The sequence below is a fragment of the Poecilia reticulata genome, chromosome 4 (assembly GCF_904066995.2).
Source record: "Poecilia reticulata chromosome 4, P_reticulata-male-v2, whole genome shotgun sequence".
Lineage (NCBI taxonomy): Eukaryota > Metazoa > Chordata > Actinopteri > Cyprinodontiformes > Poeciliidae > Poecilia > Poecilia reticulata.
This window is the reverse complement of record NC_088833.1, coordinates 12,900,133-12,924,711: the sequence shown is the minus strand read 5'-3', so window position 1 is coordinate 12,924,711 and position 24,579 is coordinate 12,900,133. Positions and strand designations below refer to the sequence as shown.

The window sequence follows — 24,579 nt, the reverse complement described above, 5'->3', positions numbered from 1 at the left end:
GAGCACTACTGGGAATAAATAGACTTAAAATTGTTCTTTATCAGGAATAATAAATGTGAGAACAGAGTGAACATTTTCAGTGGTCTTTGATTTTTTTTTTTTTTGTATTTATGTTGTAGGTTTGATGAAATTGTGACTGAGCATTACCTTGAGGTTATTTAAATAGAGAAATTTAGGGTCCAATCTACAGGCACATAGAATTGCCTAAATTTCTATAATAATTTATAAATGAAGAATCATTTATAAATGATTCTAAATGATTTTGGTTCTTTTCAAACCAAAATTAATTAGTCAATTTCAGTCAAATCAATTTTTCTTAATTTTATTAACATTTGAAGTCACAAACATACAAAAAAAAGTATATTTAATGATAACCAAAAACTGAACAATTTTACACTTAAGATGAAGTTATGATTAAGATGCCATCGAACTTCATAACTTAATGAGCTCTCTAGTCATGCCATTCAGTCAGAAAGGTTTGTTGGAGGAAATTGCTTCAATTTCAGACACGTTTGACACAATATCAATTCTCAATTTCTAACCTTTTACATTAAAACCAAAAGCAAAATATCAGGGTGTGGTGGTTGTTTTAATCAGTATCATCAGGATTGAAACCCCATTCATAAAAAAACAACAATGATTTAAGAGTGAACCTCCATTAGCTTCCTGCCAAGTGATTAGTTGGTCTCTGAGGTTAGAGACGCTCACCCATCAATCCCCTTCCTCCTGACCTCCATCCTTCTACATTCATCCAACCCTTTGCATTGTCTCTTGTCTCATTGTTCTGCCCTTTCTGTCCAAATCCATCTTTTTACACTATTATCAATCAAGGGTCTATCACAAGATCCACATCCATTGCTTCTCATTCATTTTAACCTTCAGTTCATCTTTTTTCTGAACCAACCCCTTCACCCATCTCAGCCTTTAAAAGCCTCCAATAGTAATCAGGAGTACTTGAATTAAAATTAGATTTCAGATGAAACAAACCTGTGTCTCAAACAGGTTTAGGGTGTTTTAATCTGTCCATCCTCAGTTTTTGCATGAGTTTTATATTAAAATCAGCTCAGAACATATCCAACCTCACATTATGACACGTTTCTCATTTGCATAATTAGGGGTCTTTTGGTATTGCAAGGTCAGACACAAATCTGCTGACAACAAAAACACAACAGATGAATTAACCTTGATGAAAACACACACTTTTTCTCCTTCCTTTTTTTATAATTGCTGATTCCCCACACAATGAGAAAGAGAGAAACACAAAGCATGTAATTCCCAGGCAGGTACAGCCTAATTAAAGCAAGAACTGAGGCTCTTCACAATCAATGTCCTGATCCTTGGCTGGCACTTCCATACACACAAATAGAGATGAACACAGGATTTTACACATACAGCACAAATTAGTCTTGCAAATATTTATTTCCAGAAAACAACTGAATCATTTACGATGTAGCTGAGGAATGGAATGGCCACCTTGGTCCTTATCAATTCGTTAATGAAATATTGTGAAGTGTAAGAGGCTTTATAATTTTTTTTTCCTCTTCCCTCAGAGGTAAAAAAAATAGGAATCAGTAAGCCATATGCTTACTCTAAAAAACAACTGTAATGACATAAACAACAGAGTTTAACCTTCAGTGTAAGTAAACGCACTGGCTGCAAAACAAATACACAAATTAATGGTAACAAAACACTACCAAAAAAGAGAAAATAAAAAAATCATAAATTTTGAAGGCTGCTTTAAAGATTTACATTTGATTGTTTATTGTATTTACAGTGAGTGCTTTATGTTGCAGGAATAAATAATGTGTCTATCCACAACTGATATTCCATCTAGGATCCGTAATGGGGCTGCCTGTAAAAAAAAAAAAAAAAAAAAAAAAAAAGAACTTTGCTTTCAGTATAAGGGAACATGTGGAAATGTCATGTAAGAACTTGTGTATCCCTGGACAATCGGGATTTGTACAAACCCCAAAAGTTCAGTAAAACAACCTTCATGCGTCCTTTACTTCCTGAGGTAAGATGTTGCCTTTTACACTACATAAATGTATTTGCCTAATTCTTTTCATTAGCTAAACAAAAACTTAAACAGTATTATGAATTTCATATCTTCTCTCTCCAAGTTGTGTTTAGGCTCTAAATTAATGGACCAGTAGGTTTCTTAACTGCCACAGAAATATGTAATATCATGCAAACGAAAGCAACAGCACAAGGAGCTAACAGAATGGCCTCCCAGTTCAAAAGCAATGAGAGCAAAGTCTCCAGCTTTGTTGGGACCTCATAAGATGCAAAATTATCCAGCAAATTTAGAAGTTATTTGAAACTTCTCATCTCCTTTGAAAGCCAGTGGAAATTTAGAATTAGATTTATTTGTTTCATCCTTCTACTTGTAGTTTTTCTTGCTCTGCAATATGTAGAAATGTGCTCATTACCTTTCTGAATGACACTTTATGCATTTTATTTTCATGCATTTTATGTTTCTTTTTAATGGCCAACCGTTTCTGCCAGAAATGGTGGAATTCAGTCAAATTGTTACCTTTATGTCATATCAACATGTCTGTCTGCTTTGACCCAGCAACTGTTCAGTGTTGAAATAAAATTAGCGATGAGGGAAATCCATTCTAGCTGCTTATTAGATTATGTTCAGAGTCAGTCAACACATAAAAGTCTTTCTCACACCATCTGTTTACTCTAGACATAATTTCAGATGTAGGAAACTAACAATTAAAATAAACAAATAAGTAAAAATCTATAAAAGCTGGTAAAACCACATCCTATTGCAGTCAAATCAAGTTAAACGGACGTGAGTGTGCTAACTTTTCTTCCATTTTTTTTTTTTCATCTGATTCGAAGAGGGAAGTAGCCTGCCCTAAAGAAAGTAATCTAATTCACTGGTCTTTGTCTGCCAAATTTACCTTAAAAAAAAAGCTAACATTCTGAGCAGTAATCTTTATGTGCATCCTGCCACTTTGTAGGGAATTCTATGTAATGAGGCTTTCTAAAAAGCTTTCAGACTTTATCAAGCTATAAAAGCTTTGGGTCTCCAACTTGCCAATACTACGTGGCGATACTGCAGGCTGTCATTAAGCAGCAGTTGCTGTGAGTTATGGTGCTGGAAGGCATTTTGGGGATCACGGCTTCACACCTTTTACTGTCCCTCTTACAACCATTTTTTCTAATGGATGTCAACATTTACCAGATTCTCAACATGCTTTGCTTCTTTTTCTCTCTTCTCAGATCTTATCACTCTGCAACAGGGATTTATATGGCCATTATGTTGATAATTCACCCTTTTGGTAAAATGTCCAAGGTGGGAATACTTTTACTGTACTAGTAAGTGAACCTCTGAACGATAATGTATTTATACCCCCAAGAAATGAGAAAGCTATGGATTACCAGTTAAATGTTCAAACTCGCTTTGTTAAATTTGATGTAGTAAAATATCAATTAAATTGTCTTAATTGTAAAGAACTTAGGTGCAGTGGGCATTTTTAAAATGTATTTTTAATGTGCTTTTTTCACCTCTGAATAAAATATTTACTTTTTCCAGAGTTTTTTTCTACTTTAATTTTTAAAAATGACTATTTATTAACTTTTTACACATCTTTAATCAGCGATCTCAGTATTTGGAGTAAACATTGCATAATATTGGGCATCAGATATCAGAATTTAATTTTACATTTTTGAATTGAAGTGTTCCAAATCCATGAATTATTCGAAAAGGTCACCGCCCTCTTAAAGATTTTCTGTTATATTTTACCATTACACACCTATGTTCACAAAGTTCTTAACACAAAGAGCAACATCTCCAAGAAAGTTCTTAGAACTGTCCTGTTTTCAAAGAATTTCCCTTTTAAGGTGAGTTTTTATCTTGAAAGAACAAGGCTAAAAAAAGTTCAGCTCATTAACAGATCTCCCAGGGTGAAAAGCATTTAGTACAGAGAAGGACTTTTAAGATGTTTTGTAGCTTATTTAACTGACTACACAAAATCATACAAAAATTGTGTGGTTTACATTTCCTCCATGTGCAGCAACAGAAAGAGCAACCAGAATGCTACTTGGAATAAAAAATAAAAAAACGTGGTCATATATTTCTTCCAGACTTAAATGTTGATTGGTAGACTGTTTAAAGTGTTTAACTTAATAAAAAAAAAAAAAAGATTACACCTCATGAAAATAATATGGCATAGCCTGCATTTGGGTCATCTCCACCTCTGTACTGAGGTTGGTGTTTCTGTTATCTTGCTTATGGCTTCCTGACAACTTTAGAGCTGTCTGAAAGTATTCCCATACTGTCCTTGAAATAAGCTTCTTCATAATGCAGTGACATTCACAAATGGCTCATTTCAAGCCAAGTTACTTCTAAAGCTGATGGGTGCATTTATATCAAAGCAGCTAATAAGATGACTCAGAAGATTTGGTTTTTTCCTCAGAAAAGATTTATAACAGAAAAAGAAATATGCATTTCCGACATCTGATAACCCCTTTCACTTTGCAACACGGTCTCACATTTGTAAAAGAAAGAAAGGGGGCTTTGCTACACCAGGGAACATATGCATAAGTGTATGTTTCATAATGTACTAGGTCAGAAAGAAGAAATTAAAAGTAAAGGAGAAAAAACAAATAAATTCAGTATTGCAATCACATCAATCCCGGTAACCAGTGACTTAATGATGCCTTGACCACTGCATGATAGCAGGAGAATTTCATCCACTTTGACTAAACGCTCTGATAAAGCAATACAGGACAAATCCCCTAAACTCCTGGCCCACTTTTATCAATGCTGCCATTAACTCTACCACTAGCGAGTACAAGTATACAAATGCTCTTGTAAAAGTTTTTTTTTTATGCTGTTAACTCCTTCCTTTGCCTTCCTCCTCGGCTCCACTCCAATACTCCCAAGTCAAGTGATTTAAAGCGCTACGGCTGTGGAGAAACTGTTACCCTCCGTCCCACCCTCCTCCTCTCTACACATTCTCGCTCTCCCTTGGTCTTATTACAGGCTGTCAGTTTATTATAAAACATTAGGAAAGCAGAGGGACACTTGCAGTTACTGTCCTATCGATTGGTGAGGATAGATTCTGTGATTTAGAGTCAGCCTCTGCTCACGACCTCCACATTCTCAGCCTCCTATTAAGGCACCTGCGCTTTGCTTGGGCTATTGATGTCTCAACATTAACAGTTACAAGCTGCTACAGAAAATCAATGTTCAACTTTTATTACCAGCTGCATAACATGGAGGACCTCCCACTGCTTGGTACTTAGCAGTCTGTCTGGTACATCAGGTGTTTTCTGTGGTAACATCCATCATATCCATAGCATATGAGGACCTTTCAGGGGCCAGTGAAGGGTCTCAGAGCTTAAGGGTATATTATAGGAAGGTATAGGATGGCAAACAAATTAACGCATCCTTGAATCCATGTCTCTGAACGGAGATGTGAAGTTGAGAATGTGTTCGTTGTGGAGAATTTGAATTTTTTAAATCAAATCTAAAAAAAAGGTTTGGACATTTTTAGCTAAAAAAACTATCAATCTTCTGAGCCACAACAACTAGCCAGACATTTGTCTATCACAGCCATCAACCTGGATTTGAGTGCTGTAACTGTTACCCAGGAAGGGTGGATCTAGAGGGGCTCAGGCCTGTAAAACATTTATGAGTGGCTACTGTGCAGCAGTATGGCAACCCTTCTGGGACAAACAGCTGCTGGTTCTGTGCTCTCCGTCCCAATCAATGGAACTCAAGTTCATCACACACATTTTTCAGCCGAACGGCGGCAACTGATTTCTCCACCTCTCCCTCCTCTGATCGTTGGACTGCCCACCTTTGGGGCCTCAATGCACTTGCTTTTTCACGTGACGCTGTGTGTAGGGGTGGATGGGGGCGAAAGGAGTAAGGACTGATGGGCGTTTGTGTTTTGTTTGTTTTTTTTTTGTTTTTTTTTTCTTTCTGGTTTTGTGTTTGTGCACGAAGTGGGTATGTTCCCAGTGGGCAGAGCTTGAGGTTATCATTATGTACAGGTACATCCGCTGCAATGCTAATGCTGCTGCATTCTCAGTGGCCACAGCACGGGTCCCAGCACTGTGCTCGCAGCGCTGCAACTCCTCTCCAATTAATGACTGAGGGAGTCTGTTTGCAATAGGGAGGACAGGCTTGGGCGTTCTGGAGCCCTGAGGAAAACAGGCTCACATTAGTCAACAAAAACAGGATTGGAGAACAAATTGTGCATAAATCAGAGCCCTGTTAAAAAGTGTGTAGTTGGACGGGGTTTCTCATGAGTATCATTTTTGTAATAACAATCATGTTGTCCATTCCTAATCAATTTAACTGTCAGCAATGCAAACATATTTTTTTATGACACCTGTTGTTTTGTTAACTTTGTAAGCAGCTAAAAGAGCCCAGAACAAAGTTGACTTTTTTTTAAGCCTCCTGTGGTTACAAAGGAGGGTTTCCGTCAAGGTCAGAAAGCGAGGAAGTGGGGTCAGTGCACAAAGTAAAATATCCATGGGTTCGAAATGACCCCATTTCTTAAGATCGCGTTAAAATCCCCAATCTCAAAAAGTTCATAGAGGTTAATGCCAGTGCTTTTTTACGAACATTTCAACTGTTGTCATATTTGTACTGGGTGGTTATTTAAACAAAAGCCAGTGATTATTTACACTGAAAATGGAGGCAGGAAGTTGTTCACCACCAATAACCTTATTTTGTACATGTAACATGCAAAGAGTTTTAGGTCAGAGAAATTACAGTAATGTAGTGTACAAAGCAACAATTTTACAGCTGTTTCATTGAATGTTATTTTGTTGATTTTTATACTCCCTTCTCTTTCAGGCTACTCTGATCAAAAAGACTTTGTATATTTTTTAATGATAATAATAATAATAATAATAATAATAATAATAATAATAATAATAATGTGTACATGGGTTTGTAAAACTACAATCACATTCATTGCCATACTATTTTTTAAAATGAGAATGGTTGTAGAGGTTATACTTAAGTCTGTGCCTCTTGTAGACAAGCAATTAGCTTCATCGTCTGCAACTAACAGATGTGGATTTATACTAAAAGAAAACACTAAGAGATTGTGTACTGCAGATATTGACTCTTTATATAACCTCCAAACAGAAACTTTCTTCAAACATTCATAAAGTTCTCGTTAAAATATCACAGGCCTTTCATTTGCTTATGCAAACATTTCTGTAGTTGTAAGAGCTTCATCCTCCCAGTCAGTCTTCCTATAGAAGCTACGCTATAATTCCTGAAGCTGTCATTTTATCTTTATGAAAATACACTTATGGCTGCTGTTACTCACAATGTATCATTGTTTTATGTAAATGCAAAATATAAAATACTTGTAGAGTTATAATGACTGAGCACAAATAAATTGATGACTGTATAAAAAGAGAACTGATTTTGACATTAGGTGTTTGAGCTGTTTCTTAAGAAAAGCGCTGAGTGGACTGTAGAAGTAAAAATAATCCTTCACATTCACCTACAGTTCTAATATTACAAATGGAGCTCTGTGGCATGACAGAACTGCCTGGCATGCGAATTGTCAGTCATTGTGTCCCTGTGTGATTATGTATAGAGCAAAGGCATGTGCTCAAACTATGGCAAGCTATCCGGTGGTCAGGTGGCTGCTATAAGATTAAACAACCTTTGCTCTTTGAGCTTCTGTGTGCATGAATGTGTGGGTGTGTGTGTGTGCTTTTAGACAATGTGGTTACAAGATACTTCTGGCAGAGCAAAAAACAGTAGAGCTTTGAGGCAACGAGTGTGCATGCATGTGTGTGTGTGCGTGTGTGTGTGTGCGTAACCAGAGACAGTGATTAAATGTTTTGAAGCACAGATGATCCAACAGTTGCTGTCTCTTGTTCCTGCTCTCTTTCTCTCCACACCCACCTGTGAGTCTGCTTCCCCTCTGTGTTTCCACAGCTCTTTTTTTCTCGTCTCTTTCTTGTCTTGGATTATATTATAACCACACAAGTTACACAGAAAATCTTCAGCGTCTTCCCATGATAAATTCATTTATTTATAAGGGAAAAACAAACGAAGGGGTTAAATAAAACATTCCAACATCATTCTTACACAAACTCGCCGAGCAAACACAGATATGTCAACGTTATGCTGTGGGACATAAAAGTATATTGCTGGCTAATCCCAGACATTCGTCATGTCAACTCGTGCTGTGTTAGAAACAGATTTAGAACATTGTGTTGTTCTCTGGTGCCACCTGGCACGGATGCTGAAATGCTGCTGCCGGCAACTCTCTCCGGAACTATAAATTCACACAGCGCTGAGTGTTTCTGGTATAGCACATCAGCAGCAAACTCAGCAGACTTTTAATAGAGTCCTCAGTGTCATTACAGTCTTCCGAAATTATAAAAATCACAGACTTATAAAATAATTAATTTGCTTACTTCATGTTTTGTCAATTGTCAGTTAAAAGCCACAATGTTACGGATGCATGTAAAGATGTATGCAAGAAAATGGTCTCAGTTGTGTTTTAAAATTCTATTGATTAAACTATAATTTTGTCATCACAAAATTTTGGACACTACAATGTACATCACCATTTTGTATTGTGTAGTTGAGCAAAATAAAATACATTATCTCCTACTGCTCCTTACTGTGAAAAACAATTCCCCACAGAGTGATGTTGCTATCACCTTTCTTCATTAAGGATAGTCTGTTCCACACCTTTTTGGATGTTGGCCACACATTTCATTTCTGGGCTTATCTGAACAGAGCACCTGTATCCAGCATGTGTGCTTTGTCCCATGTAGCTTGTGAGAAGTTGCAATCAATCAATCAAATTTTATTTGTATAGCACATTTCAGCAGCAAGGCATTTCAAAGTGCTTTACATGATAACACACACAAAAACACAGTCGCATGAATCAACAATCAAAACATTACATTAAGTCAAATGCCATCGTTAAACTCGTAATTGATTACATTTCAAATACAACTCTAAACAGGTTTTTAGTCGAGATTACATTCCACTTCTTCTGACTTGCTTTCAACTGACGGGTTTCATTGTGGAGTTTGAATTTCCTAAAGCTCCTAAAGTCAAATTGGTAAAATGCCTAGACCAACATAATTTTATTAGTTTATCCTAATAAAGTTTATCCTTAAAATTCGTCTTTTTTCCCCCAGTTTCCTGAGTTCCACTTTTTAAAATCTTGATGTTAGAAACCGTACTTAAGCTCTGAATATGTCCTTCTGAGAAGCCAACTTTTTAAAAAAAGAATGTGCAAGCGAGTCTTTATATTAATTACATTGCTATGTAATATCTGAATTAAAAAAATGGCACAGTGTGGTTAACATGTAACACAATCTGTCTCTAGTCAGCACACTGCCTGATGACATCCTTCATTAATTCTGAAAGGAGAGAAAAGGTGTACAGATGTAAAATGAGAGAAAGTGAAGTACTGAGAGACAGAGTGGTGGAGGAGGAGGGGGAGCACCTATGCTATGGATTAACTGTCCTTCATGCTGAAAATATACATCCCCGGGCGCTTGGCGCTGAATTATTAATTCAAATTTGTCAAAGAAAGAATGAGAGAAATCTATTGACTGGGACACAGGCTCTTTAATGGTCTCATTAAAGGGGAGGCTTCCCACACCATGCACCTTCTGCACTGTTGAAGGAGTTTTCGGGGGCAGTGGAGGTTTTGAAGGTGGAGGGAGGCAGCTGGGGGGGCACTTGACCCCCCAATGATTTTCTGTCACTTTATCATAAACAAGAAAGGCTGACATGCCCCAACCCCCTCGCAACGCGCTCCCCGGCACTCGTCTCCTCACACACCCCAAGCACCGCTATACAAACCCTGGGTGTAATTAGCCGACGGCTGCAAAAGTGCATCGAATGTAAAAGAGGTTCACATGCAAGGACTGAATCTGACAGATGGAGTCAGCAATAACACTCACATTTTAAAATGCCTGCTTGAACTGTTACTGACAGGTACAAATGAATTACAAGGTAAAGTCACTGTGAGCCTGAAGAGTCATCTCGTAGGCAGCGCTATTGATTTCTATTAATTCAACAGTTTTTTTTTGTTTTTTTTTCTATAGTACAAAGATTATTTCCACAAATTCCAGCATAGATAGCAAGATCTAATCCTGACTGTAGTTCATTAGATCTGGACCCGTCAGTCAAGTGATGGTGCCATCAGCTGCACTCGGAGCCGTGTCGGTGGGTGGAATTTGGGCGGAGGCGGCTCTGTCCGGACAGCATTACTGAGGTGGAAGGAGCAGAGACCTGTGGGTGCATCATTCCATCCGAGGCCAGCTCATTTGAGAGGATTTTGTTTTCACCTCCGAGGGGGGCTAAATCAGGGGGCAATAAGAAGCGGAGGTGGGGAGAACTGGAGGGACCACAGAGGGCTAAGCAGTGAGTTCATTGCTGATTCAAGTCTCTTAGTAACCCTCTGGCAAATGGATTTTCATAACGCTGAGACAATGAGTTTTTTTGTTTTTGTTTTTTTTGTTTCTTCCAAGCCTGTCTGAAGCATGTCAAAAATGCATGCACAGATTATTTGGATCTTTTTTTTTTTTTTTTTTTTTTACACGGTGATTTTAACTTACTGATTCATGGCCATTTCAAATAAAATAACTTATTTATGGTTGCACCGCTAGCACAGAACAATTCCTACCATCTCATAAAAGAGTAATAATCAAAAGATAGTAGTACATGTAATTTCATGTCAAAAAGACTTAACCATCCCTTTAATATTTATCCACGCTGATAGCAGTCTCCCTATCTGTGTCCATCTGTTGAAGCTCTCTAACTAATTCAGGGTGTAAATTTACTCCCCCGTTCACTTCAAAATAAATCCCTACCACCTCCCAGTCAGCATAGGCAATGAGAGAGGCTTGGATCCTTTCTGCTCCGAGCACCTTTCCTCTTGTTTATTTTATCAGACCTAAGGCACATTTCTCTGCTTCTTAATGTCTCTCGCCGGCTGCTGCCCTCCACCCCCCCATCCACAACCACCACCACCGATACCAGTCTGTCAAGCCAGCGACCCATCCTTGGGCGACAGAACTCACCCAGCCGCTACCTGTTTAGCTTAACAACAATAGCTATGTTGTCGGTGAAAGGTTTTAAATCTGACTTAATATATCCCCAACTGGACAGTCCCTGCATAATTCTCTTTCATTGCCGGATGACTTTTGGCCCCTTGAGAGGCTTAAAGAGAGGGTTTGATGGGTTGGTGGGCAAATTGAGCCCTAATGCTTTATTCTGACATGCCGACAACAACCAGTCCCCTTAAATGGCCTGTTTTCAAGAGCTGGGACCCACTTGTAATTATGCACTGGTAGAATCTTGGATATTTGGCCTCTAGACATTAGGTACTATGTTAGCTTGAGGGCATGTTGCTACAATATGTAGCTGTGCACCAGTGAAATAACATTCAATGTTTAAGATAAAAAAGGGACTCCTCAGGTATTAACATGGCGTTATTTAAACTATTTAAAACGTTTAGGGGACTCAAGAATGCATTCTAACATCATTCCGCAAATATAGATGAACATAATCATTGTCAAGTTTCAACACAGTAGATGGGGAGTTTCATTGTTAACCCCTGACCTCCCCTCTAAGGTATCGGTGGTCTCAAGGCAGCAATACACAGTCAGTGGGTAGGTTTTATTTAACCTAACATACATTTTGTGGGAGGAACTGATTAGTACCCATACGTGTAATGGGATAACTCCATGTATTAAGTCCATGGCCTTAATTGTCTTTATTTTTGATCTGTTTGATATTATATTTGACTACAACTAGATGCATTTTTTTCCCCCTATAAGTAAAAACTGTGTGGAAAAATAATATTGAAGTATTGTGTGACACAACCAACCCCCAACCTGTGCACCAGCATGCTGCAGACAGCAGGCACATTCTTTTGAACTCATACGTCTCTTTTTTGCATCACTTAATATGAAAACCATGCTCCGAGTTATCCTGTAAATCTTCAGTGTTTCAAAGAGATTTACCCAATAATGTATAGATGCATTGGACCCAATTTTTCCACCAATTATGTTTTTCACTTACCACTAATTTGTAGGTGGTTTTTTTTTTAATGAATTCCCCTGATGGGCCTCACAGAAAAGAAGTGGGACTGAGATCTCGAGGGAGCAGGCGAACCTGTTTTCTGTTTAGTACAGATAGATGGGAACAGTAGTACTCTAGTAGGAAGCAGAACCTCCTTTAAAAGACAAAGAAAATTCAAACTTGCAGACGAGATGTGGACAGTTTAGCATCAATGCACGTCGAAGTGTGTGCTTTATGTGCTGCATAAATTTGCTGCTAAGATGCAGAAGTTTAAAAATCACTGTTTGTTTTTCTAACACAAAACAGACCTTAAGACAATAAAACGCAACACTGATATAAGCTGGTTATGTGGTATTGTTGAACATGTGGCCATTGCTCCTTGACCTACTGGCTTTTATTTGTACTTAACGCACCTGTTGCCCTTTTCCTTTCTTTTTTAACATGCATAGACATTTTATTTCAACACACATGCTGCAATACATTTGACCTATGTGGTGTGAAGCAACTAGTTAGTCACCCCTGGATGTTTTTTTTTCAGTGTCAAAGGTCACTAAGTTCTCTGTCAACACCACCTTTGCTGATTGGAGCCTCGATGACATTAATAATAATGAGCCAAGTTGTTGTGGGCTCTGTTGACTCGATAACAGCCCAGTAGGGTGCAATAAAGACATTCTAGCTGGGACACAAGTTCAACTGCTAACTCTTTGAAGCACTGCCGCTGCAGTAAAAGGTGATTCAGCTTTGATAGTCTCATATAAACGCTGTTTAGAGCTCTCCCATTGGGAGAACGGAGAACCTAATGCGGGAAGTAACCTGTTCGTTTTCCACTCACATTTAATTGGCCAGGTTTACTGACAGCACCTCATTTAACAAGGGTTTTATGACTCAGGACTTTTATGTGTTATTTCGTGAGCCGACAGAAAATGCATGCCATGAAGTTTGAAAGTCAGAGCGTGCACTGGCAGCATGTGGCTGTGACGGCTTATTGATTTGGGCAATAAAAGCATAACGTGGGAAACTGCAGAGTTACTTTGCCACATATTGATTGTTAACCATACAAGAGAAAATTTTGTAAAAAAAAAAAAAAAAAAGGGCAAGACTGGTAATAGTGAGAGTTTATTGAGAACACAGCAGGACAGAAAAAAAAGTGAATTAAAGTATTGTCAAAGGTTAAATGTATTTTTATCATTTCAGTATCCCCAGAATTTGTAAATTCCCATGATAAAAAATATATACTAGAAATATGCACAATCAAGAAAAAATATAGTTTTGTTTCTGATATATGCCCGAACTAGATTTTTTTGGCTCAGAAGTTGACCCGATAAACATGTTGTAAGTGACTGACATGTTTTTTTTTACTTCCTTAGCCATTTACAGCATATAAACATTGCTCTGTATCTTTTGGCTTGCAAAACGATGTGAACTTTGACACCAGTTTATGAGTTTTTACACACCAGATCACTGACTCTGTGAGGCAGGTTGGTAATCGGAGTGGAAAAGTCGTCTTGCACCGAGTGTCTGCACGATATGCTTCACATTTGTTTGCGTGTTTTGCATGTGTGTGTGTCCCTGGAGCAGATTGATTGTAAGGGTTTTGTAAGTGTGTGAGAGAACATGCAGAGCCATACATGTACAGCACAGAGCAGATTGAGTCTAATTAAAAAGCACAGCAGAGATTTAAGAGGTTCTGTGAAAGAGTGTGTGGTATGTATGCACGCATGCGTGTATGCGTGTGTGTGTGTGCAGTGGCTTCGGCATGATCGGCCGTCAAATGAAAACAATGTATTCCATGGGTCCTCGGGGTTTCCATTTGAGTATTCGGACACGGCACTCAGACGAACTGTGGCTGTTTTATGTAAAAAAAAAAAAAAAAGTTGATAATTAGTCCCTCAGTGACTGAATGATGAGATGGAGAGGAAAAGGAGGGGGAAAAGAGGCACTGAAGGCAGAGAAGAGAGTGCTTAGCGCATTTAATAGTCCATCCTGGCACTGTCTGGGAAAGATTGATAAGGTTTTTTTGTTTGCTTGTTTGTTTTCATTTTTTTATATTTGCTTTTGTTTATAATTTCTGACTTCATCAGCAAAAATACCTGTGAGTTTTTTATTTATTTTGGAACTGAGAAAATTATTTGAAGTGTTCTTCTGCAATTGGTAACATCATTTTAGTATTGTTTGTGTCCGTTTTTTATGCAAGCACCGATTCATTAGTTTTCAAAAGAGTCTCTGGTAAGAATTAGCAATAAAAATAAAAACTAAAACATTCAGTAATTGTTTTTTGCTGTGCTTCCACCTCAGCAATCACCAGTGAGTGCAAAAAATGTTTTCAAAATTTGCATATAATGTAAATGTATGTTTAAACATTTTGACTGCATTTTTTATCTTATTTAACAAATTTTATTTCTGCTGTGGCATGAGCCAATAAGGTATTTTTACTTATGAAAACCTTGAAATAAAAAAAAAATGTTTTCTTGATATTTAGGCAAATTTTATTTTTTTAAAGAGCAAAGCAACAAATATTATTGGTGCTAATAATAATAATAATAATAATAATAATAATAATAATAATAATAATAATAATATAAAACACTTCTAATAATTTCTAATTAATCTAACTTTTCCTTGTATCTCATTAGGAACTGTAGGCACAATCTGACATAAAATTGTTTTGGCTTAGAAATAATACAATTTTAAGTATTTTATTTAGGTGACCAATTCGTGCCTTTTCCCATTCTTAAAATTTTCTTTTGAAAATTTGAAATCTCAATACACCAACAGATATTATAGTTTGTGGAAAAAATGCACAACTCAGTCAGCTTCAGCTCTGCTTCAGATGGTCTGAAGAAGTTGGAACAGAAAAAGCTCTCATGCAAACGTGATAAAAACTTCAACTTCAAATATGATAGGATAAAAACAGACAGACATTAAAAAAATAACAATAATAACGAAGGACATAATTAAATGGAACACAATTCAAATGATTCACATTTTTCAAGTTAACTCAGTTCTATAACATCTCAGAAACTTTTCCATCCGTGTTTTTCCCACATAATAACAACAACCTTTCCCTCCACCCTCTCGCTTTGACCTGCGTAGGACGTTTGTGATTGAACGCTTAGAGCGCCCTGTGCTAGGTTCGCTTATGTAAGGCTATGTTACCACTTCTCTGAGGTGTTGGTGGTGTGAGAGCTGATTCAGGATCCTGATAGGAGGTCAGACAGCTGAGTGGCAGCAGGAAAAAGCACATGTCATGTATGTTTGGACGCTCCTTTGTCACAGACCCTCTAACCCCCCTCCGTTCCTGCCCCCCTCTTAGCCTTATTTAGCCCCCTGTCATGTCACCCAGAGGTCAGAGCAAGCTGAAGCTCACACACACGCAAGTCACACAACAGCAGACAGACACACACATGCATACAGATTGTAATAGCATGGTAGACTGCATCATAGATGGAAGTGCCTTGAAGGACCTGCTTCTCATTCTCTAGACCTCATTAGTTGCTGATTTATCTCCCCCTCCTTCCTCCTAATGCTCTTGGTGGGTGGAGATGATGTGTGTGCATGTGTGTGTGTATAGGGGTAGGATGTGTGTGTGTGAGACGGAGAGCGGATTTGTTTGTTGGAGGTGGGTACCGTGTGGAACAAAAAGTAATAATATATGTATCCCCACAGATTATTGTGTCAATTTAATAAAAATAAATAAATACAATGTTTTAAAGCTCGGCTCACTTAGTGTGTGATTTGATGCAGAAGTGCAAAGTGTCACTTCACAGTAGCCCACTGTGATCATACAAATTAATAAAAAATCAGACACACACGTACAGCTCTCAGAACCGTTTAAATATTCTGCAGTCCTGCGCTTCATAATCATGACAAGCACACAAAGCGCTCAGGTTTGCCATTATCCATTTAGCAAATTTTTGTCTTGTCTTGCAATAATCTCCTCAATCCCCCAGTGAGCTTATTATTGTTAGGAAAAAAAGTGCTTATGGCTGCGCAGAAAGGTGGGGATTAAAAAAAGACACAATGTATTTTGCACAAGCAATTAATGGTAAAAGTAGACTTTCTAACAAAGTGAATTCCAGCATGACGTTAACGTTCCCCATACTGATCTTCTAAAAACTTTAATCTACTTCTTCATAATAATCTAACAGCTTTCCGCCTCTTTAAGATGGCGAAAAGATGTTTATGTTTATGAAGCAAATGTGGCCTGACTACACCTCTCTGCCCTATATAATTTATTGTCCCTGGGGAAGTCATCTCTCAGAAGAACATTCTTGCTTTCACCTGATTCCTTCTGCATTGTCTTCCCAAGAGGCTCTTCAGAGGAAAACAGAAAAGAGAAGGAAGGGGGTTTCATAATGCAACATATGAGCCACAATAAAGGAGTCAGATTTTCATGTTGTCTAACCCTTATGTGTCAGTAATGATGGCAGCTTTATCTTTATGCCCCTCAACATTAAGGACAGTGTTGCACAAACCACTTCACCCCTTCACCTTATGTTTTTGTGGGCTAGCGTGATCGAATTGATTCTGTGAAATACGGGGAGCGACTTTTTTTTGGGGGGGGCGTGGGGGGGGGTGCACACTTGGACAGAAAGAAGCTTGCTTGCAAATTTACTTACAAATCTCAATATGTTTTCAATAAAGATGTTTTAATTGTACAATAACCTTGAGTATCATCTATAATTTTATTAAAAAATAGCATTATAGTTTGATGCATGCCATTATGTTTTTTCATCAATTCAGCCTTTTTTTTTTAAACCACTTTTGTCTTGAAACAGCCATTGCCTCCACATCAGATCAATCTCTCTGGACTCCTTTGATCGGCTCCTTCACTAGGTTGGGATGGGGGTTTTGGTTTCATCCTGCAGGCCACTCTTGATGGTGTGAGGGAGGGGTTTGAGTTTGAGGCCTCTGGGGCTTTCCAGGGGAGGTGGTTCTGTCGCCACGGGTCCCCAGGCTTTGGCTTTTTTGGGAGGTGACTTTCAGGTGGCTACATGCAAAGCTTTTAGGGGATCTATTCTGCTTCTGGGTGGGTCTGGGGGAAGCTTGAATTTCTGGAGGCATATCACCATTAGGCTGGGGCCTGGCTGAGCCTAGAGGGCTGGGGTCCTGTCGGATACGTTGCCAGGGCTTTGGGACGGTTAATGTGTGATGACTGTGCCCTGGTCCCATTGGGCTTCCATACGTTGTTGGGGCCTATTGAAGTGGCCTTTCTCATCTCATTGCAGGTCCACTCTTTCAAAGACAGCATTCTACAGACAGGGGACAAGGGGTCTCTAATGTCTTAAGTGCTGTGGGATTTGACCAAATGTTCGAGTGGTATAGTTTTTTTGTCTAGGGTGGGGTTGGGTGGGTAGGTTTGGCTTGGTGGTACTGCTACTGTTGAGCTTGGGGTGGATGTGCAAGGGCCTCTCTCCCTTGGTGGATTTGGCGAACCAGGGTGCCTATTGAGGTCAGCGGGGGATTTGGCTCTCTGAGAGGACGTTACATCACACATGCAGGTGTTTGGGGTGCAGATGTGTCTCTGGGCTGTGATGAAGTTTCTTCATCTCAATTCCAAATTTTACTCTACAACTAGACACTCTCATCTATAACATTCTCATGACACACATATACTTAGGGCCTTAGACGTGGGCGTCTATTTACTGGCATCCAGAGGGCGATCTTTCAATCAGCCTCACTTCTGGAACCACTTTCAAATGTTAAGTTGTATGTAGACATTGAAAGTTCTGGGTGGATGAAGGGGACCATCTTCTGGGTCTGTGGGCTGGTTGCCCCCTGGGATATCAGTAACTGGCTGTGGGGAGTATAGAGTGTGTATGAGGAGTGTGAGGGAGTGTATTGCATCCATTTTTGTGTGTCTTTATGCTGTCTTTGTATTTCTATTATTAAGAGCATAGCAAATTAAAGATTAGTTTTTACGAAAAATTCAGAGTAAAAACAATAATGATTGTTTCAAAGATGTGAGAATACTTTTTGCACTGTGTTAATATCTTTCTTCCTTCTTCCTGCAGACGTGAAGAACTTAGAGAACTTCCACCTGGTGGAAAGCGTTCAGGAGCAGGTCAACGCAGCACTGCTGGACTATGTGATGTGCAACTATCCTCAGCAGACTGACAAGTTTGGCCAACTGCTCCTTCGACTGCCAGAGATCCGAGCCATCAGCCTGCAAGCCGAGGAGTATCTTTATTATAAACACCTGAACGGCGACGTGCCCTGCAACAACCTACTCATTGAAATGCTGCACGCAAAAAGAGCTTAACAACCGGACAGTCCTGATTCATTCGGAAACTTGCAAGGACGTTTGTAAAAACTCATCGACTCATGTTCTTTTTTTTTTTTTTTCTTTTTTCCAAACCCAAACCTCCAGCTTGTCTGCGAAGATAATAAATTCGGGAAAGTTAAAGTGTCAGAAACTCTTATTTATACTGAGCTCATTATGAACTTGAACACTCGGAGACTCACGGTGTGCGTAAAACAAACAGCATTTAGATTGCTTTATTGTAAAAATTCAAATAAAGATAAAAAAAGACTGCAAGAAGACTGTTCTCGTCAACTGAACTGCAGAAAAAATAAACAATTTTGAAGGGCAACAAAAAAAACCCCACTTGAAACAAACTCCACGTTTGACACTATATGATGATTTCTGCTCAAGCAGGACCATAAGACTTTAGGGTTACAAGTTAAAAGCCTTCTGGAAATAACAAAAGGTGGATTTGTGCTGAGAAAAGGAAGCCGAATAACACTGCCCTTCTTTCAGACAGCTCTGTAGCAACAGCTCGACGTTCCTCCTGCGTGTTCTCCCACTGAAACTGGGCTTCAGCTGTCGTCGGTTCTGTAAAGTCAAACTGACACGCAGCCAGCCAGGCAAGTGACTCTATTTTCTGATCTCCCATATGACGCCTGCAGCAGCAGTTTGACCCAACAAACAAGGTAAAATAAATGGTTGGAAGATAGGATCGGTCATTGATGAACAAAAAAACTAAAGGGTGAAATGTTTCTGTCTTTTTCCAGACATTTGCCACTTATGGTCACCTTGTTGACCCCTCATCTTGGTCATCGTTCTAAGAATAATATTTTGCTATTTACCTAAAAAAGAACAGTGTTAGATAAGCCCTCTTAATAAAGTCACCATAAAGAATTACGTGCATACCCCCATTTTTTTTTGCAGTTAACACCCTTTCTTTTTAATATTTTACCAAACTTGGAACAAAACAAGTCATGATTCCACAGATGGAGACGGAACAAACCTGCCTTCCTCCAAAAAAGACCAAAGCCCACCGTAGAAGAGGGAAGGAAATGACTAAAACCTTAATAATCAGTGTTACAATGCGGAAAAGAAAAAAAAATTGTGATGTCACAGTTATGTGAGTCTTGCCTTATTTCATTACCATGCTAGCTAACCGTGCAGATGTGAATGAAAATATGTACAAATATATAAATATATATATAAAGTATTAATGTTGTAAAAAAAAATAAAAAAGACTAATTCAACAGGTGTTTACATTCATGTTGTCATATGGGAGAGAACTGTGATGAAGCTTAATTTGAAAAGTAATGATTTCCAAATGAAAAATGAAATCATCAAAATGAAGAAAAGGGTTTCTCTGGTGTGTTTTCTTTGGTTTATGTACAGTGTTTACTCTTTTTTTATTTCTTTTTTCAGTACTTAAATTATGTCGTGAGACACTAAAATCAAAGAGGAATCACACACTTCAATTTTTTATCAGCAATGCTGTCTAAGGATTGTGCTTCCCTCTCCACATTTTATTTGTAAATCCCGTTTTTGCTTCTTTTTTTTGTTGTTTCCCGTTCTTTAAATTTTTTGATGTACAGTATGTCACTGGTTACTCTTACTATTGAAGATAATTTATTGCGTCGCTGGGTCTCCATCTTTGTGTTACATGACGTGAGGTGTCCACGCCAAAATAAATTTGTTTATTGTAGCATGCTCTCTGTTTTGTTTCCATGAGTGGTTTTCAAATACAGAAAAAAAAACTTTAATTTTCCTTATCTTTTTAAATGTCTATGCAGGTGTGCACATTGAAGAGTATTTTAGGGGTGTAATATATTTGTGTCACATAAGTTTTACTCACTAAATATGAACCTGAATCTTTGTTCTGTCTGGTTTGCTGTTATATACCAAAGACTTCTCATTTACCCTTTTATATACTTTAATGACACAATTGACACACACCTGTGAAAATAAGTACCGGACACATCAGTATACTTTGGTGAGCACTGGTATATAATTCAGATGATTGTAACAAAACAAATATTTCACACTGTAAATAAACTAAGCCATTTAGTTCCAAAATGTATTTACCGTACCGTAAGTTAAACTGAAAATAAAATAAGCTTTTGGCTAACTTACTAAAAAATGTTTAGCGCACAGCAGAAACATCTCTTGGTAGTAACAACTTCAGACATCCTGTTTATGGAGAAACTAGTCACATGTTACTCAGGTGTGATTCTGACCTGCTCTACAGAATCCGTCTTCTGGAAGGCAAATTTAAGGCACACTATTTAGCTGAGCCTTCCTGGTAACTGTCTTTTCTGTGACTTCATACAGATTTTCTATGGTGGTGTCTTTGGGATGATTTTCTTGATGGAAAACCTGCTCTCACTTCATATTTAGTGTCTTAATAAGAATGTGCCACTGCTTTCTCCATTCAGGCTTCCTTCATTGCATGAAGTCTGCCAGTCACGTATGCAGAGAGACGGCAACGCATCACGATGTTTCCTCCAAACCTCACAGTTGGCATTTTGGGGGTCATTGTGAAGAACCGTTTTGCCTCCAAACAGAATGGTGTAACATGCAAAAAGTTGTATTTTGATCTCGTCTGATTTTGATATAGTTATCTTGTACATTGGCTTCATTCATTTAAACAGGTTTCCACATGCATTTTCTTCATCTGTGGAGTCTTGCACAGTGAGTGGGCATGGAGGCCATTGGAGCAGAGTGCATTACGTTTTATATTAATGGAGAATCTTATCTGCTAACTCCAGGTCTTTTTGAAGCTCCCTTCATAATTATTGGATAATTCTGCTGACAAAGTTTTTCCACTCCTCTGTCAGAAAGGGCCACTTGGCAGCAACAATGATGTTCTGTCATTTCTGTATTTCGGCTCCAAAAATTAATTAATTAAAAGCCTATTTCACAGACATGGTCAAAAATGCTATAGACAGCATGATGTATGCATAATAAATCACAGTACATAAAAAATTTAATATATAAAGAACAAGTTAAAAAGGCATTAAAGAAAAATACAAGAACATGAAAAAGATCATAAAAAAATACAAAAGATGGTAAAAAATCTTAGGTATATGTCAAACTAAATAGGTGGGCATTTAACAGATTTTTTAGTCTTCAATGAAATTAATTTCATAAGCTTAGAAAAACATCTTAAGCTCATATATCAATGTGATTCAATACAATAAGGTTGCAAAGGTACTTTAACTCATTATATTAACTGAGTCATTACTTGCTCTGGTCTGGAGCATGATGGCTTTCTAAATACCGACAGATTTCAATAATCATTTTCGCTTTCTGTCTTCAGACGCTTTTTGCATGTACTCAGTGCATATCCCCAGCTTCCTTCCAAATTATCAATAAATAATACATTTATTATGGTGCCCCTGTTTTAACTGAATTTTTTGCATTACATTAAAAACCTGTCATTATTCTTATGCCAAAACCACTCCTTGTATCACCTAGTTCTGTTTTTGATCTAAATATCCCCTGGCCTTATTCCAAAAACTGCATGGATTGCTAATCTTATTAAAATTTTGTTAATGAATTAATTATTTGAACAGAACCTTTCTAGTGACATGTTTAATTCTTCTGCCATCTCTGTTGTTGAAATTCTGAAATTTCTCATCAGAACTTGATCTTGAACTTGATTGATCTCTGAGGCAGATGAGCATTTTGTTTTTGTGGTATAATTTTAAAAATGCATTCTCATTCCCTGTGATATATTAATTTAAGCTTAAATATATGTTGTTCAGTATTGATAAAGATAAACTGTTTAACATTTAAACCAACAAAGCATTCACAACATGTAGGGAATAAGACATCAAATACATTTTTTATTAGAAAAAAAGGAAAAAATATTTATAGTTGCATCACATTTACACAGAGTACATCTGTTCAACTTCTATTTCACCTTCTGTCACATTCTGGGTAGTAGCTGATTGTTAAAATTAGAGTTACAAATCACTTAAAAAAATTATTACGAAACAAATTTAAATCAAGAATGGGAAAGTTAAATACTGCATATAGTAACTGTACAGTAATATTTTTTAGAAAAAAATATAATTAGTTATGTTGGCTTTATAGCAGCACGACAATAGAGTAAACATAAACTTAATGTATTATGTATATATCATCCAGTATATCATTAAAATGGGTTAAAGTCAGTATCACTCAAATGAGTTCTGTTTTTTTTACAGAATCGCTGATTAGAGAATAAAAAGATGTACGATAGAAAAAAGGAAACAGCTATCAGAAAATAAGTCCCACTTTTAAACAGCACATATCATTAAGCCAGTTTGGTCGCTCTATGCAGAGTTTATCTAAGGGGGGGGAATGCGAGGGAAACAGGAAGCTGCAAACTCAACGTCCATGGGAACATGAAGGCTGCATCCAGCTGGCAAGGCATCCACTTCTACAGGAGGAGGCTCCTGAGCGTAGGAAGAGAACAGGTAACTATTCAGTACAAACATTCAATACGCCAGCATTTATACTCAATGGTTGAAAATAATGAAAAACACCTGGGAAAGTAACAAGAAAAGAAAAACAAATTTAGATTCTACACTTCAACTCTAATTAAGACAATACTGGGAAAAAGTGATAGTTTTTCTTTTTTTTTTGTATTGTCAAGTGAATAGTTATAGAGATAAAAAGCATACTCACACACACACACGCACACATATATATATATATATATATATATATACACACACACACACTTTTTTTAATTTTACAAAATCATTGGTGTACATTTATATCATTACTCTTTCTCCTATGAACAACTGAAAGCACATCAAGTATTACCAATAGTACTTGTACCACAATTTGAGGAAAATTGGTGCTGATCATCTCTTTCTTAAACCTTTTAAATTAAAAAAGTTAAACAATATAAGATAGATAAATAGCATGAATCCAATTTTCAAATCCATGTGATTTAGTGGTATGGTAAAAGAGTAGACAAAACTTCAATTCAGAATTCATTTTTTGTTCACATACATTCTCTATCTAATCTGTCAAGTAATATGGTAGAACCAAATGCTAAAACACTCGCAGTTTAATTGCTATGGGAGTGGGTTTACAAAGTATTAACTCCTGGACTGAATACAATTAGTTACCACAATTTTTACTTTTTTACAAATAAAGAGATTTGAAAATTATGTTTCCCTTTCTTTCTACTTCACAATTATGTTTTATTTTTTGTTAGACTTAACATAAAAAAAAAAAAAATGTTTGATGTCAAATTTGTGTAAAAGTTCAACAGGTGCCTATACTTTTGCAAGTCACTACTATGATATTAAGCTTTATTATTGAAAGGCATATTACATACTAATAATTTGTTACAACAAGACCTTACTTTATCTCATATTCCCAGTGAAATGCAAACACCCCCTCTAAATTTAATAAAAAGACAATGTTTCACAAGGTTGTACTTTTCTACATTTCCAGAAAATTACAGACAACGGCCATCCATTTTCATCTTATTAATTGATGAGAATGGATGGATGTTTAAAAAGATTAAAAAATTCTAACATATTATATGAGGACACATTTAATTGCTAAGCAAGTAACAGATAGCATTAGCAGTGCTGACTCGCAGCAATAAGGATGCTTGTCACAGACAGGCAAATGGCCAGCTCGATTCCCAACGCACACTGTTGCAACCCACACTTGAAGCTTGGCTTGCAGTGCCTGCCCTCCTGTCTGTAAATGTGTTAAAACCTGCTTTCACTCGCTCTGAATTTGTATAAATAATGTATATACATTTATACACAGACTCTAACAAGTGCAGCCTCAGGTGAAAATACTCAGAAATGCATGCTCTGTGCATCCCCGAAGGTGGACATAAGCTCCAAACCAAGTAACTCAAAAGATAACCATGCAGAGAGTGAAAAAACACACACACACATGGATAACTCGCCAAAAGCAACATAAGCACAGAGACACCGTTTTTTTTTTTCTTCCTTTTTTTAACTCTCTAACACACAGTGCTGTCAGTTTCTAAACAAGTTTTCCTCTCCATCACACAAACAGCCCCAAGTTCTGTCTGCCAGTGTTATATGAAGCTTTTAAACTCTGGAACCACATCACTCGTGTTTACTGAGACGCGCTTGTATGTTTCCCTACATTGTCAAGCACAGTCAAAGCGAAAGAGACTGCGGGGGTGAAAAAAATGCTAAAGCTTTTAGAAGTGTTCCAAGACTGTGGAAAAATGTGAAATAGTGTGCTGGAATAAGAATATTTGTTTCGCAGCAGAGTTTGAGGGGGACCCTCA

The 24,579-nt window shown here is 37.6% G+C and overlaps 2 protein-coding genes across 3 annotated transcripts in view; one reads left to right on the top strand and one right to left on the bottom strand.

Moving 5' to 3' along the window:
- Positions 1-20,001, top strand: part of nr5a2 (nuclear receptor subfamily 5, group A, member 2) — a 70,515-nt gene extending 50,514 nt beyond the window's left edge. Inside the window, exon 7 of one of the 2 annotated variants that reach the window (XM_081606263.1) lies at positions 18,070-20,001. In XM_081606263.1, coding sequence (XP_081462389.1) covers positions 18,070-18,317 — 248 coding nt within the window. In that variant the 3' untranslated portion in view covers positions 18,318-20,001. The remainder of the gene's footprint in view (positions 1-18,069) is intronic. The other variant, XM_081606264.1, reaches the window with a different exon arrangement.
- Positions 20,002-22,124: 2,123 nt separating this feature from the next.
- The window catches only part of LOC103463509 (adhesion G protein-coupled receptor D2), an 82,029-nt gene continuing 79,574 nt past the window's right edge, over positions 22,125-24,579 (bottom strand). Inside the window, exon 25 of the mRNA XM_081606262.1 lies at positions 22,125-22,738. Coding sequence (XP_081462388.1) covers positions 22,631-22,738 — 108 coding nt within the window. The 3' untranslated portion in view covers positions 22,125-22,630. The remainder of the gene's footprint in view (positions 22,739-24,579) is intronic.